Source organism: Erigeron canadensis, chromosome 2 (genome assembly GCF_010389155.1).
Source record: "Erigeron canadensis isolate Cc75 chromosome 2, C_canadensis_v1, whole genome shotgun sequence".
In the NCBI taxonomy this organism is placed as follows: Eukaryota; Viridiplantae; Streptophyta; class Magnoliopsida; order Asterales; family Asteraceae; genus Erigeron; species Erigeron canadensis.
The window spans coordinates 33,510,055-33,531,488 of NC_057762.1; the positions used below are offsets into that span (position 1 = coordinate 33,510,055).

The 21,434-nt window shown below is 29.5% G+C and overlaps 1 protein-coding gene and 1 non-coding gene across 2 annotated transcripts; one reads left to right on the forward strand and one right to left on the reverse strand.

Moving 5' to 3' along the window:
- The first annotated feature begins 251 nt into the window (after positions 1–251).
- On the forward strand, positions 252–1,850 carry LOC122589897 (calcium uniporter protein 2, mitochondrial-like). Its single transcript, XM_043762225.1, has 2 exons — positions 252–809; positions 1,018–1,850. The coding sequence occupies exons 1-2, from the start codon at positions 252–254 to the stop codon at positions 1,450–1,452; spliced, it is 993 nt and encodes a 330-aa protein (XP_043618160.1). The 3' UTR covers positions 1,453–1,850.
- Positions 1,851–15,182: 13,332 nt separating this feature from the next.
- On the reverse strand, positions 15,183–15,268 carry LOC122590343. The gene has a single exon (XR_006322482.1). It is a non-coding gene; the product is annotated as a small nucleolar RNA SNORD36 (small nucleolar RNA).
- Between the last annotated feature and the right edge of the window lie 6,166 nt (positions 15,269–21,434).

Consider the following 21,434-nt stretch of genomic DNA (forward strand, 5'->3'; position numbering starts at 1 on the left):
ATTTTCATTTTTATTTACAACAAACTTCGAAGTCAAACAAGAATTATTCCAAAAAAGTAGAACATGCAGTGAATGACTGAATTCAATTTATTTAGGAAGCTGCTGTATATTTAATGTTTTATTAAATCTAATAAAGGATTAACCTTATCTTATTTTTTTAGCATTAAATTATCATTAGTAACACCTATAAATATCGAACAACCCATGAGAAGAAGAAAACGTGTTTCCACATATACTTTTATTAAATCAAAATGGCATTCAAGCAAAATTTAGTTCAAAAATTATTCAATATGTATTCCAACAAATTATTCTCAAACCAAACATTAAGAAGCTGCCTTATTTCTTCTTCTTCATCATCTTCTGTTCCATCCGTAATACCACCATCAAACCCTGAAAAACTTGCCCATGATCCGGGCGAAAATTCGATTTTTCGAAGATTTCTTCAACGTCGTCCTCTGTACCTGTCTAGAACAGAGTCACCATTGCCACAGATTCTTCGCCCTGGTGGCGAGAAGCTGTTGGAGACGCTTAACGAAATGGACATTGCTAGAAACCGTATCCGTCTTGAAATGGAGCCCCAATTTACGGTCGCTGATGCTAAAAAGATCCTAAAGATATCCCAATTGGAGACAGTGAAATTGAAGTTAAAAAGTAGTCAGAAAAACCATGTTTCTTATGATGAGTTTGTTCAGATTTGTGTTGATGGATGTGGTAATAATCGAGATCAAGGTGTTGATGTTGCGAATGTTTTAGATAATTCGGGTTTCGTTATCGTTCTTGGAAATGTCGTTTTCCTCAAACCTAAACAGGTCTGTCAACGTATCTATACTATATTATAAATCATTTATGATGGTAAAATAATATTGTTTTTAAAAAAAGGAAAATGTTTCACTTAATCTAGCTGTATCGCTGCTGCATTACACGAATACTATGTCGATCATTATTATAATAATATTACATTGTATCCATATACAGATGCTTTTAATTTATAAACGAACTTTTGTCATTTATGGCCAGGTAGTGAAAGCCATCAATGGACTAATGCCTAGAGAAGATTTTCCTATGAAGGAATTAGAAGGTATGGAGCGTTGGAAATCGGAAATCGATAACAAAGCAGAGAAAATGGTTCGACGCGAGCTTTGGGGCGGATTGGGGTACCTTGTGGTTCAAACCGCGGCTTTCATGAGGCTAACATTTTGGGAATTATCATGGGACGTTATGGAGCCGATTTGTTTCTATGTGACATCAATGTATTTCATGTTAGGATACGCGTATTTCTTAAGAACGTCGAGAGAGCCTTCGTTTGAAGCGGTTTTCAAGAGTCGATTTCATGTGAAGCAAATGAAGTTGATGAAAATGGAAGGGTTTGATGTTAAAATATACAATGAGTTGAAGAGGAGGATGGAAGGTTCTTCTTTGGAAGAAGTTTATGATGATGGGACAATTAATTGATTAATTAGTTAATGAATCTATAATTTGATCTTCAAGGATCATAATTAAGTTTCTAAACAAATTTTTGTTTTATAGACCCTTGTTTGCTATTTGAAAAACGGGGTTGATGTAAATAAATGGTCAGAGTTAGATTTTATTTGGTGAAATCTATTGAAATACTAAAAAGATTAAGGGGATGCCTGGTTGGGGGTTTTGGGGGTAAGGAAAGGGAAAGGTAATGAATAAAGGTGCTTGTTTGTACAAAGGAAGGGTATTGAATGCATGAAAATGGGTAATGAAGCATTATACAGTAAATTGGGGGATAAGGTAATCAATTCTCCCCATCTCTTTTTCTTCCCCTTCTCCTTTCTCTGCCGCTTCATGTTTTTTTGTATATTTTGTTATATATAATTATTAAACACTCCATCCTATAATGAAACCCTATAATTAAAATATTCTTTTTCCATTAATCATTGCCATTATCTTTGTCATTCCTTTATCCAAACCAAGCACCCCTAAAATATATATGTTGCGTGATACGCAAAAAAATATAAAGATAAATGACCGGTTATTCAATTGAAAAAAGTACTCAATACTATATATAGTTTTAAATCACAAAAAAATTCATTTTCTTTTAAGGCATTATTTTGATCATCATAAATATCAATAAAAATAATCTGTAAGTTAAAATAAATTAAATTAACTAATTGTAAAAAGAAAAGTTAATTTGGATTTAAGATGGGAGGCCGGTATACATACTTATCATTTAGAATTGTAATAATAAGGATAATAGGTAATTTTCATATCAAAATGAAAATTTTTTTTATCATAAGAGTGAAAGTTATTATAAAAATTATAGATATAGATGAAACAAGAAAAAAAAAGTTGAATTTATCATTTTGTTAGTTTGATAAAACCACATTTCAAATACTTTCTACTTTTATAAAAGATAATTAAATAATATTTTATCAGTTTTATTTTAAATGTCATATTTTGACTTTTTTATTTAAGTTTGACTGTAAATAACTTTATTTGTTTATATGATACTTGATAAAACTTATATAATTAAAATATACATAATACCCGGTCCATATTTATATTTTGATGATATCACTACCAGTGGCGGACCCAGTATTCTTATCTTGAGGTCGCCAAACAGTTTTTATGATACTAACAAGAGTATAAATTAAACAACAAAATTAAATTGTTTCAGTCTGGGGTTGTTAATTACCTTTAAAACTAAATAAATACATAAAATAGTATTAAAAATATAGAGTTTTATAGAAATTGTGAGGTTGCCATGATCATCTTTGATCACCCCCGCCACTGAGCACTACCCATATATGTTATACATTTTGACAATAAAAGTAAACAAATGTAACCAAAGTAATGAAGGTTGAGAAAAAAGTCTTCCCAAATGTAAGGGGTTATATTAATGGGTTCCTATATTAATATGACCCATAACTAGTGGTAATAACACTAGAAGGGGAAAAAAATTCAAGGTTGGAAAACAGTTCCTATATTAATATGACCCATAAGGAATGATCAAGTAGGCCGGGTAGCACAACTTGTCCGGGTATTTTGTATGCTGTGCAGCTAATAATTTTGAGGTGTTTGGATAAGCAGCATTCTTGGAAATTACATAATGATTGCATGTGGATGGAGGATCAAATTTGTTTGTTCTTGACATTCTTTTTGTTTGTTATTGACATTTTTTTAATGAAATTGTCAATTTTATTGCTTAAAAAGTAAGGTAAATGTACAGATGAATGATAATGTGATTGAACTAGGAAAATTTTGTCCGTGTTGTTTTATAGGATCCTATTTTCAGGTGTTTGAGGAAGTTATAAAAATCTAGCATCAAAATGTAAATAAATAATTAAAAGTAGAATTTAAAATCAATTTTAGCTTTATAATAAACATTGATTAAATTTAAAGGTGGAAATTTAAAAGGTAAATGAAGTTGGAAGTTCAACATTAGCTCATGATTTAAATTATATACTCACTAATTCGGCGAGAGTATTAAATAGTTGTATATTAAATAAATTTACATTTACAATAAAATGTAGAGATGAACTTTTAATTTAAAAGTATAACTTTTTTATAGATGTTAAGTTCATTTAACATTCTCTTTCTTTCATACGTGGTTTTGGAATTTTTGATGGGATATCCGAAAATAATTTAATACCGGGAAAGAAAACACATTTTGTTAATACCTTAATTTTATTAACGATGACTTAGTTAGGCTATTCCAAATATCAGCTTTTCCTCACCTCTTTCTCATTGTCATATCAGTTTTTCTCTATTTTAAAACACCTTTTCCACACCCACTACCAACATACATCTTCATCACATCTTATTCATTATTGGCGGATGTGACATTATCCGCTTTGGATGCATTTTCATTAATTATCAATAGCGGTTGTGGGATTCTTTGTTATTGTTGTTGGTATTGTTGTAGTTGAAGCTCGAAAGCCATCGGTTATAGGTGTTTGGACTTGGCCGTCGACAAGCCCATAGGATCCTCGTCGACGAGCCACTCGACGATCCATTGACGACTCTATTGGCAAGGGCCTTAATGTGTATATTTTAAATTTTAGTGTTAATTACAAAAATTGTCCTTGTGGTTTGTTAAAAATTGCAGGTCCCATCCCTACTTTTCATAAATTACGGTTTTGGTCCTTGACTTTAGAGACCCATAAACCGTTTTGGTCCAAAAGCATTGACTTTTTGACCAAAAGTGTTGACTTTTTGACAAATGTTGTTGACTTTTGGATCAAAAGTGTGGATGAGGGTCAAAAGACAGGGATCAAAACCGTAATTTATGAAAGATAGGAATGTAACTGTAATTTTTAACAAACCACGTAGACGATTTTTTGTAATTTACTCTAAATTTTATAAATTCCAATCACTTCATTATATAAAACATGTAACAGCTGATGGATAAACATTGTTAGTCGGTTGCTATAGATGCCTTGATTCGACTGGTACTGTCGATTAACATTACTTCTTTTCAAATATGATTTTCTTGCTAATTTTTTTTCTCTGAACCTTTTGTGCATGTCTTGTGATTTGAGTAAAAGGCATCCCTTTAGCCGAGTTCTTTTCTTTTTGCATGTCCTACACCAATACGTCATTATCATCCTGCAATCCCATCAACCACCCTCACAACACAACATTAACTTCGTTTTCAAGATATATAGAACTTAGTAACAAATTAACCTTTTTATTTTGCAACTATTGCATTTGCATGCGGATTCTAATCAATATATGGTCTAAAAAATTTCGACATTTGTTTCTTCATCTTTAGATTAAAATTTAAATTTAAGTAAAAGTAAAAAACGACACATAATACCGTTTTTCACTGGTTATAGGTCTCAATACTATCTACAACGTTGGTTTTAGATAAGACATTGAGATATATAGACAGTCTTACCCCTATTTAAAGTAGATGATTGTTTTTAGGTTCCACCTAAGATTGATCAAACATTTGTTCTCCATCTTAAAAAACAAAAGTATTACTATTTTATCTAAGTCTTGCTTGTTATTAATATATATACTAAAAACAAAGTTACATAAATACGTGCAAAGAATAGTAACATGTCATTTTATTGCTGCGGACCCGTTTTCATTTTCTTAATGGGTCAACTTAATTTTCTTTTGGACTCATCTTATATTCTTAATTTTGGACATAACAAATTATGTTTTGATCTTTTAAAATGCTTACAATTTGTTTACAAAGAGCACTAGCTTATTTTAATTGCATATTATTATTTTTTAAGTTTGTAACATTTTAAGATTATTTCATCTTATTACAAGTGAACTATTATATAGTATATATACACATAACAGTAGGGTGTATGTTTTGAATATATACACCTAACCATTTTTGAAAAATTTGTTTGCAATACTTATTAGTTTCAATGTTATTTCGGTTGATGTTTTATTATTATGGATTATTTTTGTTTCACTTTCTATGGGAAATTAGCTTTATTTATGTTTGTATTATTATTTTGTATTTTTATTTTAAATGTTATACTTTCATGCTTATTATCTTTTAGAATTTCTATAACATATTAATCTGTTATAAAATTATATTGTCGATTTTTTTAATTTATAATTGCTTACTCATTAAAAAATCAATATCAACTTAGGTTTTGAGCTATATAATGTTTCTAAAAGAATTTAATAATTTTTACATAGTACAGAACACAATAAATATAAAATCTCCCGGGGCAACGCCTGATAACGTATCTCGTTATTATCTAAACATGAAATTTTCATTCCTCGTACCATTACTAGATGATACACCTCATTTCGGAACCAAATAAATTAAAAAAACCATATTGAATAAACATCATAAAAGTTAAAGTTATAAGATTTACGTTTTCTATTAAGCTATGTTATAAACTATAGTGAATAAGTTTTATTTTATAAAAATCAATGTTTTATGAGTTAAAATCAAGTGTTCTATTAAGGTGTATTATAATAACACCAAACTAAGTAAGCGTCATATAAAGGTCAAGGTTAAAGGTGTACTATAATAACACCAAACTAAATAAGCGTCATATAAAGATCAAAATTATAAGACTCAAATGACAATTGTCATATTTAGCTATGTTCTAATATGTCTTCGACAAATAAGTGGTCTATAATACTGATCTTTTATGACTTATCTGAAAGTGTCTTATTAGGTCATGTTATAATAGGAACTCGAGTGATCAAGTGTTCAATTAGTCTATTACTTTGCCACATAATGGGCTACCGAACAACTAATGTCTTATAAATATTTTATGGGGTTTGTTAAATACAGCTTTTAGGGCTGTGTTTAAGGTGCATAAATTGTTTGTACAATTACCATGAAAATCAGGGATGGACTTTTAATATGAAAAGTATAAGTTTTTTTATACACGTTAAATACAGCCCATAATCAAGACTTTGATTTAGACAAGGAAGATTTTGCCCGTATGTCGACAGGATTTGTTTTTTTCGAGAAAAGGTCACATTGAGACGGGAACAGATGGGAAGTTCGCCATCCCTATGGGCTGTATTTAGTATTTCCCATATTTTATTACTCCCTTGTCTCATTTTTGAGTTCTTATTACTAACTTTATCTGGGAATTTCCATGTCCATATCCAATTTGAGGTTACATTTATTATATATTTTTAGTTGATCTTAAGCATGCATAAACTATGAAAGGCATATTAATTGAAACCATTCTTGGATGATTATATTTTGCTATATACAACAGATAACGTTTTAAATCAGTTTACTCGGTATATTTTCTTCTTTAGAAAAATCATACGAGTAGTATAATATAATGTTTTAGACATAATTATTACATATGTTTCTTGTATAAAATGTTTATATAAGCTAGCTTATATATTAAGCAATCATTTAAATTAGCACATATATATGTAAACTTTGAAACATTAACGCTATGTTCTTGAATTGTATTTCAAAAAAAAAAAAGGAAAAAAATGAAATGATATAATTAGAATAGAAGAGATAAAATCCTTTCAAATCATCTTAAAAATGGAAAGAAAATTTTTAGTCTAAAAAACTAAAAAATTCTTTCAAATCTTTTCTATTCATTTCCTTTCATTCCTTAAAAAAACTCAAAAACTCAACTTATTTTTAATCATTTGGATTCATTTTTTTTTCTTCCCATAAAAAAACTCAAGAACATAGTGTATGAATAGACCAATAAGAATAGGGTGTATGTTTTGGAAATGATTTTTAACGTGGCATGGTGGAGTATTTGAAGATTCCGGAATGACAAAATCTTTGCTCCAACTATGAAACGCGCGTGATATTGTCTTTTTTAATTCCATTATTGTTTGTGTATTTTCTTTTGTGGTATCAAAATAAGAAGAGAGATGCTTGAGTAACATACAAACTTTTATTAATTACGATTACTAACTCATGCGGACCAATAAAACAAAGAGAGAAAATGAATAAAAAGAAAAGATATGGATCAATAAAACAAATAGAGAGAATAAATAAAAAGAAAAGATAAATAATTTCATTGATTTTAATTGATGACACATAAGTTAATACACCTTCTTTGTAACAATTTGTTTCTCACTCTAGCATTACTCAAGTAAGATCAAGAAGTATAAGCTAGGTTCGGTGGTTAAATTTAAAGAACTTTTTATGTAAGCTCATTTTTATACAATTTAAATTTTTGTAACCGTTGTTTGTTATATTTTAACCAAATTCGTCCGCTGTTAATTAGAAGAAAAAGAATATAGACCAATAATATGTTTCAAATAAACAAACGACAACTAATTAAAGAATAAACGAAATGGTTCTTGATAACACATATACTAATTTTTCTTTATTTTAAGAAATATCCTTGTCACAACCTATAGAAGAGATTATCCCAAACTCATAAAATAATAAATACTTTTAGAAGAAAAACATATCTAGTATAAAGTATGAAAACACACGGATGAATGTTTTAGTATTGATTATAGAAGATGGTTTCAAATGATGAGTTGGGAATAGTTGACACAATAATTCAAAGCTGGATTTTATGATAGGGATGCCACTCAATTTGGCCATTTGGTTCATCTAAGGGTGGTCAATTCAGGATCCTGCTGTTGTATGTTGATCACGTACACATTCACACCGTGACTCACTTCTATCCCACCAATTTTATCAAGTCCTACAAACATTACAAATGAGTATATTATAAGGGGGAGAGAGTGGTCATCCATCCTCCCCACTCCCTCCCCTAACAGTAACCAATCAAAACTTTACACCTCAATTTTCCCCAATCTTCTCCATCTTTTTCAAATTATTGGCGTTACTTTCTCTCATCTTCCTTAATCTCCACCTCATCATTTCATTCATTTATTTTTAATACTATTTTTCAAACTATATAAACTAAAACATATATATACGTATATATATAAATACAATCAAATAATATAAAAATTAAAGTACAGTGACTTATATGTAATTAACTTAAATAAATAATTAGTTTACAGGGACTGATATGTAAATAAATAAATAATTTGTAGGGACTAAAATATAAATAACAATAAATAAAAATGTTAAAGTATAAAACATATTGACTGGCTTTCTTCTTCTTCATGATATATACATACATAATATACATATATATACATATATATATATATAGTATGGTAACACTCCGGTGAAAATACTTTTAAAATAAGAACGGTGAGAACACTTAAAAACATCATTTTGATGCACTAAAAGTCCATAAAACTAACATAGTGCTTAACTAATTATTATTAATTAAGTGTTTAACAATAAATTGATCCGTCAAAATCGAAAAAATCATTTTTTTTTGTATCCATCTTGGATGCATATTCATCAAAATGATGCATCCAACAAAAAACGTGATTTTTTCAATTTTGACGGATCAATGTGTTTTTAAACACTTAAATAATGATAATTAGTTATTCATTATGTCAGTTTTATGTACATTTTTTGCATCAAAATATAGCTTTTTAGTGTTCTCATTTTAATTTGGTTCTCATTTGATTGTCATCATATCTATATATATATCATCCATTGATTATAATAATAAAAAAAAACAAAAAAAAAAAAATCCAACCAATCAACCATGTCCTCTTTCCTTCTTTCCCCATCGGTGAACAACCCCACAAATCCTCTTCTCTCTCCTGCGGGGAACCTCCGGCGGCGGTGTACCCATGCGGGCCCGCTAGAGGGTAACTCAAACCCCGCGACCACTCCCTCCCCTCTAACTACGACCACTCCCTCCCCTCTAACTACATAACAATAAGAATTACCAATTTATCATAGATCAACTGATACCATTATTATATGACCATATAGGCCAAAAGACAAAGATCTTACTGTAAGATTACATGTTCAAATCTTCTTAAAAACAAATAGAAAAATATTTTTTATGCTCCATGTGTGAGGATGATATTTCACTGGGTAAGAGCTCTATGCTTTATACATTTTGAGTACCAAGATAATACATGAGACCATTGGGTTCCCACCAATTTGCCCATCTTTTTTATACATAACGAGATATGTCACCCGTGCGTTGCCTCGGGAGACATTACATTTGTTAATGGTTTAATAAAAAATATTATTCAAGAGATAAGGTGCCATAACCTTTTTGAAGAAAACATGTATTATTCAACATATTAAAAACTGACATTTGTCAGTTAAAAAATGAACTGTAAAAATTTTGTGTGAAAGTGAAAGTGAAAGTTGTTCGCATAAAAGTTTAGTGCTAAAAGTGTAAGAGACTTAAATGTTGTGGTGAAAATAAAAGAAAATCAAAAAGTATAAAAATTAGTGCTAAAAGTATAAGGGGTTAAAATGTTGTGGTGAAAATAAAATGAATAGAAAGTTTATTATTCTTTACAAGTTTTCCCGTACGTTTCTTTTTAATATATGTGTTAAAAAGTTTGTTGCTAAAGTATAAGAGGTTAAAATGTTGTAGTTAAATAAAAGATTATCAGAAAGTAGAAAAATTTAGTGTTAAAAGTGTAAGTAGTTAAGATATTGTGATGAAAATAAAAAGATTAAAAAGTTTACTAAGAATTATAAAAGTTTTGTTCTAAAAGTGTAAAAAGTGAAACTATTGTGGTGAAATTAAAAAATAAAATAAAAAGTATACTATTCTATACACGCTTTCCCGTACCTTAAAATAAAAGAAAATTAAAAACTATGAAAGTTTAGTGCTAAAAGTGTACAGAGTTAAATTATTGTGGTGAAAAATAAAAAGAATACAAAGTTTACTAAAAAAAATTATAATTTAGTGCTAAAAGTGTAAAGATTGAAAATTTTGTGTTGAAAATAAAAAGAATAAAAAGTTTACTAAAAAGTATTATAGTTTAGTGCTAAAAGTGTAAAGATTGAAACTTTTGTGGTGAAAGTAAAAAGAATTAAAACTATACTATTACTAAAAAAATATTATAGTTTAGTGCTAAAAGTGTAAAAATTGAAAGTTTTGTGGTGAAAATAAATAGACCAAAAAGTTTACTAAAAAGTATTATAGTTTATTGATAAAAATGTAAAGATTGAAACTTATGTGGTGAAAAAAAAAATTAAAAAAATATAATATTCTTTACGCGCTAAAAAGTTTAAAAAGTATTATAGTTTAGTGTTAAAAGTGTAAAGATTGAAACTTCTGTGGTGAAAGTAAAAATAATAAAAAAGTATACTATTACTAAAAATTATTATTATTTAGTGCTAAAAGTGTAAAGATTGAAACTTCTGTGGTAATAGTAAAAAGAATAAAAAGTATATTATTACTAAAAAATATTATAATTTAGTGTTAAAAGTGTAAAGATTGAAATTTTTGTGGTGAAAATAAATAGAACAAAAAGTTTACTAAAAATTATTATAGTTTAGTGCTAAAAATGTAAAGATTGAAACTTATGTGGTGAAAATAAAAAAAATTAAAAATATACTATTTTTACACGTTTTTTAATATTTTGTTTTTAATATATATTTTATAATAACAAGAATGTAATGTGAATATATGGGACCAAGCTAGTTAGTTAAGTCTAGCTAGCTAGCATGTGCGTTGGCTCCCCTTTTCGATTGTTGATGTAATTGTGATACTCTGTGTCTCCGTAATTAATAAAACGGTTAACATTCTTACAAAATATGGTAATATAAAAAGCTTTTCGTCTCCTTACAATACTATTGCTTGCCAATCGTGGTGTCTTGGCCGGTGTGTAGCATGTGTGTGCATGCTCCTCTTTCATTCAGTGTAATTAAAAAAACTATTTAAAATTTTGAATAATATTGTTTGTTGGAACCACGTTAGTGTGACCGTCACTGATCATGTATCATTCCTGATATGATAATTGACGATAACGGAAATCCCTATGTCTAGTAAATATATAACGGGCTTATTTACTCTTAAAGACGTTAGGTGATTGTAAACTAAGAGGACTAATGGTGCACATATTTTTGGTGTTGAATGTGTAAATACTCTTTTTATAAATAGAATTTAAAATAACCCTAAGTTAAAGTTAATCTCAACACATACTAAACCTTAAATTTCGTGTGTGTATTCCTCTCAAATTCGTGCGTCATGTTCCAGCAGAATTACTCATCCTATTATTACTCAATCACCTTGTTATGGGAACCCAAAATCAATAGCAATTATGTTTTATGCCCTTACAGGTTCCACAGGACGATTCATGATGTTTTATCACTCGAATCGAATCATGTTTATTCCAACATTGTTATCTAAAGAATGCACTTATGCATTATTGTTCAAATAAGTTTATGGCCCATAGACTAATCTCGGAGGTCTTGTGGCGCACGCTCCGCAACTCCGCAACATGTATTTGCTTCCACGCCTTGATCTATAGAACTAAAATGATACAGGGTACCTATTAACTTCTAGTTTACACATAGGACAAATGGATAACTCTTTCAAAACATGACATTAGAAGCGGAAAAAGAAAAGATAATACTTTAAAAGGGGTCGTAACCATTTTATATTATGCATAGTTAAGTTATATATATTATATGATTTGGAGAAGTTAGGTCAAAAGATAATAATTAATACTCATTCGTTTTATTTAGGCTGACAAATGTACCATTTTAATATATACTCATGTTCATGATTAAACTATTGTTAAATATTCCATCCCATGTTAATCACATGTTAATAAATTTACAAGGGTGAAGGGTCTATTGCAAAAAGAACTCACAATAAGCTAGACAAGTGACTAGCATGAGATTGAGTGCTAATATACCATGGTTTTCTTATTTGAAATCAAATTTTTTCTTTAAAATTAGAAAATGCATCTCATCATTCATTAATTTATTTTATAAATGTACGTAGTTCTAGTTTTTCTTTCATTCTTTCCCCGCTTCCAAGTTTGTTTTCCATTTCCACCACCACCACCACCATTTTGGAGTTGAATATAAAATACAGTCTAATTACGCAATCTATATTTATCAATGTTCAATTATGACCTTCGGCAAATATGACATAAATCATGTCATAAAAGATGATAGTTATATTCTAACTTTATTAATTTACTAGTCCTACCTGTACGATGTACGGTAACTATATAGATTGTATCATAAAAAAAGAATATGCCCCATACATGATACGTGAGTATGAAATAAATTGTGGTTAAAGTAAATCGATGAGCGAAACTAAATATAATAAACAGTAATGATAAATATAATATATGTTTAGTTAAAATTTTGGATAACCTTAAATTTTTAGAACCAAATAGTCTAGTAATTTTGGATTGTAAACTCAAATTTTTGAAGTCTTCATGTTAATAACTTATTATAATTAATATAAGTAATAGGAGTTGAAGAATTGAAAAAGAAAAAGAGACAATTTATTAATGGGAAAACAACAATCAAATAAGTTTATAATATCTTTTGTATTAATAAGCCAAGATTTAGAGTTTAGTTCTAAGTTTAATAAGGAAATTGAATTTATATACAACTAAAAAAACTAATTTAGCAAAATAAATAAATTAAAAGGACACGTGTCAATCAATAATTATGCTACGTGTCGTGTCAAGAACATGTCAATTGAGAAAGAAAAGAGACAATTTATTAATGGAAAAATGATCAATTAAATAAGGCTTTAATATCTTTTTTATTAATAAGTCAAGATTTAAAGTTTAGTTATAAGTTTAATAAGAAAATTGAATTTATATACAACTAAAAAAACTAATTTAACAAAACAAATAAATTAAAAAGACACGTGTCAATCAAGGATTACGTCATGTGTTTTGTCAAGAACATGTCAATCCTGTGTTAGTTTATTGGTAGATTAGTGGGATATGTAGTGAACCATTAGCCATAGAATTATTGGTTGAAGTCCTATACTTTTGAAACTATGATTACTTTAATGCTAAAAGAAAAGTTATGCATTACATATTTCCAATAGTTTCAGGGTTTAGAGATTTTTATTTCTTTTGAAACAAAAAAAAAATACATACTTAATGTTAACAACAAATCATATAATATTTCTTAAATTCCTAAGAGTTAAAGGTTTGTCCATAAATTGGTGAATGTATTGGACTACTGTTATAAACAGTTAATGTGTTGGGCTAACAACACTAGACTCTTAGCAAGTGTCTCAAAAATGAGCTTAAGAAACGAGGAATGTTTGCCCAAAAGATAGATGAAAATTTTAACATAATGATTAAACAATGTCCATTTTATATAACGTGGAGTTGTTTAGGAGTTACTTCCTTAATTTAAATATTTGAGTATATAACATGTAGATTTAGGCCACGTTCTTTTTTTTTTTTCTAATTATTAAGTGTTGAATGTATTAGTGACTGAATGTATAAATAATGTCTTAATGTATTAAGTAAAAAATAGGTAATTGTCAGTTATTTTTGTCTATTGAGTAAAAAAAACATAAAATTTGACTGAATACATTAAGTTCTTAATTATTAAGTTTATTAAGAAAAAAAAAAGAACGGAACCTTAATTTGGTATGCATTAAGTCCATTCATCACAGGGGTCAAATTTTCTATTATGACTTGACAGTTATGCTTGCTAAAACTGTGCTTTTTATTATGTGTTTGGTTGAGTTTTGTTTAAAAAAAATAGATAGATGTATAGATATATATAGATATTAGAAGAAAAGGTTTTTTTTTTTTTATTTAAGTGAGCCAACGGCTCTTTTGACCAAATTGGGACCTACTCACACGCTCCTCCACACTCCCCCACACATTCTCTATTCATGGCCACAGGGTATTTTACCCTCCATTCATAAATTTTCCCCATAAATTTACAGGTGGCAACGGTATACTTGCAAGTCTATACCCATTAATTTCCATAAATTCTACCCACTCCGCCCCCCTTATACTCATAAAGAAAATAGAAAAATAAATATTAATGATTAGGATTATGATTGATGATTAAGATTATACATGGTAATATAAATATAGCAAATTAAATGCAATAAAAAACAACTCAAAAAAAATTCAATGTGACAAATAAATTAAAATGTCACCTAGGAAAAAACATATCATATTTTAGTTAGTTATCTATTACTCCTTTATAATGATTATTCTCCTTCCACTTTTAGTAAATGTTAGAAAATAGTTAGTTAGGAAAGTACTATATTACCCTTCTCTACCATCTATTAATAAACATAAGTAAGGGCAGTATGGGAATCTGGATGATTCAATGACTTTCAATTCAAAATTAATATTATTTCTCTCTCTCTCTCTCTCATCAATACTACTGGTCAGTAGTCACTCCCCCGGTCATTTTAGTTTTTAATTAAAAAATAAACTCTATATAGTAGTAAACTCTAATCCAGAATCACAAACACAACCATGAATCAGGTGACTATAGTCCATCTAAACATAATCAGTTCATAATCCCAATTTTGGTATACAATTCTTATAAAATGCAATGTGTTTGGTTTTTCATTTAAAACTGAATTTGCAGCAATTTGAATTGCTAATGAAGTAATGGGTAAAAAAATTGATATATTAAGATCAATAAGAATCTGAAGTACCCAGATGATCTCACAAGCAGGTCAACATTACTCTATTTTCTGGCAGAGGCTCAAGAAATTTCCAAGAAACCAATTACTCGATAATACGAAATATTGAGATTATATTATGTTGTGGAGGAGGTTTCATTTCCTCTTTTCGAGTAGGCAAAACCGCAAAACATTCTGAGTAAAAAAAAAAAAAAAAATCCAAAAAAGGGATTTGAGTTGAAGAGAAATTAAAGATATACACATCTATAAAAAAACAAAAGGGAAGTAAAGTGGTAAGCATCAGTTTTAAAAAGCTCGATTTTGGTGCCTCATGGTTTAAATCAGCCCAAAACTATGTTGATTTTATTCATCATCTGCAACCCCATTAAACTCCTTTCAAAAATCAAACAAGTTTAAACTCAAAAGTTAAAATACATATCTTTGAATATGATCATATTTATAATATTAATACACTGATATATCTTTAAAAGGCGAAATAATTCAACAGCAATTACAAGTGATGATCGGCCTTAAGAAAAACGAAACTATTAAAAAATAAGTCAAACTCAAATAAGCTTAAAAATATGTTAAGCAAATCAAAATAATAAAGATTTTTGTTAAAGGTTTATACGTTTTTACCTGAAAGCTGCGCAACTGCGCATAGACGAAAGATATGAGTTACTCTGTATCTACTACTCCTTTATAATGATTATTCACCCCCTTATTTTAGGAAAGGGTTAGAAAATAGTTAGATGAGAAATTATTAGATTGCCCTTAATAAACAAGGAAAGAATTATTAGATATTACCAAAATTACTCTTAAAGAATTAATTTATACTTTAAACCCTTATCTTGTACTTTAATCAATGCATTTAAGGAATATCACTATCACCATTGTATTAACTTACACGGTTAGACCACTCGACACCAATTGTCGATGTCATCGATCACAACCTGCCACCGACACCACTAAACCACCGTCGCCGTCACCGCCGCCACATTGCGCGGGTACAATGCTAGTTATATAGAGAGGTTTACAGCTGAAAGAAATCTCGGAAACACCCTAGAGTTTCATGGCAGCCCACATGGGCTTTTATCAAGCCCATACGTTGATTACTGCGAGTTGGGCTATTCTATTAACTTTTGAGCCCATTTAAAATGCATGTAATGCAATAGGATACCCAGTAACAATAAAATTATAATTGTATGATATTATAACTATTAATTTAAAAAGAATTTTTTTTAAAGTCAGATAGTTCAAACGTACTATCAAACATGTATTTACATTTGTATCTATGACTTGACTTATTCGTTATAAAGTTGACCTTAATAGAGTTAGCCAGGTTGTAAGTATAATTTACTACTAAAATGTCCATGAAAATCAATACTCTTTAATTGCCAAAATCTCCATGAAAGTCATTACCTTTAGACTATGTTCAATGATGTATATGTCTAATCCATATTTATAGTTGAAAAGCCTTCTACTTTGAAATGATTTACTTACAGTGGTTTTTTAGGCTTTGTTTCTCTTTACTTAAGCATTAGGTAGAAATTTGTTCATGGACATTTTAGGCTTTGAAATGAAAAGCCTTTAGGCTTTGTTCATGGACGTTTTGAATTAGGTAGACATATATGTTCTGTCATGGTATGAAGGTTGCAATATATGGTTTAAAAATATATAACCTGTTGAAATATCGAGTCCTTAAGTGCCCACGTAAGTGGTACATAAGGGGCATGTCACAAAAATGGTCTCTGTTGGTCGGAGAATGTCGTGTTGTCATAAGTTCTATTTGGGTCTGAAACTTCATTACTAATGTTTGAAGTAACAACGTTGCAGTCAAATTTGCACATGTAGTGATTTCATTTCGTTCTTAATAGCTTGTAGATGTCTAGAAACGATCATTAAAGGACATATGGTTTAACAGTCACGAGTCGGGTCATTGCTCCTTGTAAGTGACAATACATCTAATCATGCAATCTAATTAGTTCTTCAGTTTTTTACACATGATAAGAAACGTAAATAGAGCGATAGCAAAACAGTTTAAGTAGGAGGAAACTTTAGCATCGAGATACATATGGCGATAAATAAGCAATCTGGGCGTAATGTGTTTTGCTGTAAGACACACCCAACAATGATCAAGAATCTCTAAATTGGAGGTATCATGAGTCCGACTAATGTACAACTATGTCTATGAAAGTTAATCTTTTATATAAAAACATTGAAGACATTACGGGTCACCATAGGACTACTTTTTGGTTGTCAACTATATCCGCCGCAACGCGCGAATACCATGCTAGTATAAAGATAAAGAATTAGAGAGATATAGATTAGCTAATAAATACACTTAAGCCGTTAATAAAAAAAAAGTAAAAATATAGATGTACATTAAATTTAGTTTAATAGTTTAAAAGATTGCTACCTACGTATTCGACTTGGTATGATATGATCATATAATGTTTTCTTTTTCCTTTTTAACTTTTTTATTATTTAATAATGATAATGATAATGATGATGATGATTAGGATAAATAATAATTTTTAAAAATATTTAAAATTAAGAAATTAATGTAAGTATGACACATAATGAAAAATTCTACATGATATTCTCTCATAATTGTCAACTAATAAAAACTATCATTTTTTAGTTATATAGAGATATATGACAAACGACTTATAAATTTGTCCAAAACCCTTTCTTACATTTTTTTCATTTCATTCCCCAAATTTTTTTAAACAACCCTCCGATCAAAAACCACTCTCCTCCTAATAATTTTCTTAATTGTTTTCCCAATTTTTTTCCCTCCATTCTTTTGGTTTGTATTTGGTAAACCTCGTGTATTTTATGCACTCCATATCCATGCGCAAATAAAATACACCGAAACAGAGACAAACGAACAATTACCGGTACAAATTAAACACGTACACTAACTTAGCCTCCTTTCTATGGCATTTTTGCCTTTTTATTTTATTTATTGTCATTATGTGACCTAAACCATCGATACAACAATTAACTAATCATTGACTATAAACTCATGAATATCAACCAGTTTCACCATATTCACGTTGCATTTTATCTTTAACAATTGATATACCTAACACTTGTTTCTCTATTCATGTAATTAATCTAGGTGAAACCCGTACGTTGTACCGGGCTATTTAGTTGTCTACGTGATTCATAGCAAATGAAATGCAACAAACCAAACATACTTAATCCAGCTACATAATACAATTGTCAAAAGCTTTAACAACTTTTATCAGGTGTCAAAACATGACATCAAAATTAAGGCTGAAAAAAAAAACCAAGTCAAAATGGAAAACAAAAGCATTATTCAATAACCAACTACTCGAGCACTATTACTCCTCGTCACTAAATACTACTGATCATTTGTATCGATTACTTCGTCTCTGCACCTTGTTCATCAAACACTACAATATTTTAGATATAAAAATGTGAAAGAATTTCTTAATATGCAAACTATAGTTGTGTATGATGATCATTCTTGAAGAAAGAACTGGTGTATTATTCTAACAAAAAGGTTATATAGAAAACAAAGTTTGTCGAATGTTCTTTTAGGGAGTTATAGCTAAACTGAAACACATTGCAATTGATATGTCAATGCTGGAAACATGCAACAGAATGATACTAAATTGACTAATAATTCATTAATAAGGTAATGGATATTGCTTAACAAACCAGAAGAGACATGACAAGCAGGTAGCGGATATTGCTTTCAATTGCTTCATGGGCCAACTTTATCATACTTAACTAATAGCAAAACATGGTTTGTACTTTGCATTTCTCCGTATTTTGAGACCCCTATGGTTGTTGACATGATTTGGTTTCTATATCCATTACTGATGTGTAACAAAGTGAACCCATGTTTTGAAGTGTGATGCCATTTCTTAAAATTTCACTTAAAAGATATTTTGTATTGTGGGACATAAATGAATTAATATGTGTAATTTGAGTATCTGAGCTCATATCCAGATGCATAAACTTTTTTGCCCTTTTAAAATCTATATTTGCATCCCAGATTTCCTGAAGATGGCTGTGGTCCCATTCTCATGTCTCTTATTAGTATTGTCGTAGATTCATGAGGGTATTATGTCATAGGTAGCTTCGCTCCTCCAAATATAATTTCATGTATGTCCATAAATAGGAAAGTACATAGATTAATATAGTTGAGTTTTTATAAAAGGCCCACTTATGAATATGTAGAACCTACGTGATATGAGAAGCTAAAGCAAATTAAAAACCATAGTGGAAATCATTAGAAGCTCACTATCTGAACTTATAGGACACTCATGGTTCTGCAAATATATAACTTATTCCATCATAGCTAAAAAAACCAGTTTTGCCCATTTGATATGAAAACAATTATTACATAAATCGTCCTGCTTAGAATAAATGATAAAAATTTAGTGACACTTAAGACATAACCGAATAAAAATCTAGAACACGTGTGATCTTGAAAAAAGTTTTGCCAAGATGGGTTATATATACTTATATGAACAGAATCAAACAATTTGCAAGGAGTTCTCAATCCATGGGTAGGGGTATGACAGTGTACATCATATATTTCATAAAATCCGCATACAATGGAATTAGGTATTATTCTTAAAATTAATCAAATAATAACTAAAGGAAAAAAAAAAGAGTTTCATGTGCCATTACTTGTTAACTTATACCTTATATGTTACACTTTATATGTTGGCTCATCCATTTTAAGCCGCTCAAACATAAAGACAACCTGAACAATGAAGACTCAATGGTCAAACACACAAATAAAACCACCATGGCTTGTGCGATGCACATGTTTTCTTGTGCCTTAAGATTTATAAACTCCGACTCGATATCGACACCAATAAGTGAGGGAGCTCAAAATATTAAAGACGTTCATATATATGCATTATCATTTTATCATTTTTTAATTAATTTGGGAGGGAGGAAGTATTGTACTTAAGGGCTGTTTAATATTTAAAACTAAGAAATGAACTACTCTAAGAAAATAAATTCTGATGATGCATTGCGAAATTGTATTGTTGTTGTTGAGAGCTAAAGTAACTTAAATTAAATGAAAAAGATGGAAGGGAGCATCCATAACTCTAAGGCATTTGCACCTACCAACTCGAACACCAAGTATGCATAGAAAATTAGCATGTTTAATTGTTTATGTTTAAACGAATGAAAGATAAGCACCATATCCACATATAACTTGTTTTCAATGAAAAAAAGATTTTGATTTCACCACAAAAGAATAGCACACGACTTAGCAACTTCATTTATGTTTTAAAAAAAAACCAAAAAAAGAAAGAAGAGAACCTTTGGCGACATTATATCTGAGATAATGGTTATTCTACTCCAATAGTTACCCTAAAACAACAGCACCCCAACTACAACATCGTAGACGATTGTGTGCACCAGAGACTCCCCCTACATAACAGATTAAATATGTAGCCCAACAGTAGCTGTTTTGGATGAATGAATAACCTAAATTCATATTAGTAAAGACATTAACTACAAAAAGGTACCATACCTTAAGAGAATTTTGGGTAATTTTATCACCTAGCTTCTGTCCGAAATTGGCAGTGATCAAATTTGACATATAGAAGATCAACAACACCACCTGCATACGTATTTATGTACAAAAAAAAAGGAATAATGCAAAGAATTGGGTGGCGTATGAAAAAGCTATATATAGTGAATTACCTGGCACGATGCCTTCTTCTATTGCCGCCCTCGTAACATTTAAATTATATGCTACTCAATCTTTTTTCTCGCTAACCTCGAATTTGCACCTGATTAATACAACACCAATACATATATAGTTTTATTTTCAATGCACGGTTATGGCTCTCTCCATCTTCATGAAACACGTCACAAAAATTTATTGATTCAATATATACAGATGTATGAACACAAAATAGATAAAAGCCACGATGAAATATGGCACATGTGAGATTATATATATAAATAAATGAATAAGGTACTTGAGTAAGAAAAAAACATTACCAACGAGTTATGTGTTGTAGATATAGTAGAGTCTGGTAAGTATCGGATTGCAGATGAATTGTATTGTGATAAAGCGATTAGAAATAAATTTTAAACGAAAAAATGAATAGATATCTGTATGCATTAATTATACTTTTGGATAAATTTCAAACCAATCAACCTGTTCTCATTTTGACAAATTATTTTACAGGACTTATTTGACTCATTTTAGATAAAAACAAAAAAAAGCAACTCATAACGAATATATGAAAACTATGATATCTAACGACTATATCTAAACATTTAACGTACATTTGTCTGAACAACAATTAAGCATGTAAGGATAACAGTAAAGAACTTCGTATAGGATCTGTCGGAAAAAAAGCACATTGCATACTAAATAGAATTAAGTTCAAATTCTATGTTGTACTGATGGTTTGCATAAGTAATGATGAATGTTAATGGGTCATTTATCAGTAGTTGTGTGATCTTCTTCAAGTTCAAGACAAGCTTATAGAGGCTGAACATGTATTTAAAGGAACTTTAATGCAAACC

What these genes read in the sequence shown, in the direction of transcription:
- LOC122589897 (XM_043762225.1), top strand. Translation starts at nt 252, where the DNA reads ATGGCATTCAAGCAAAATTTAGTTCAAAAATTATTCAATATGTATTCC. An exon ending in TTTTCCTCAAACCTAAACAG is followed by an intron (nt 810 to 1,017) that starts GTCTGTCAACGT and finishes ATTTATGGCCAG; the next exon opens with GTAGTGAAAGCCATCAATGG.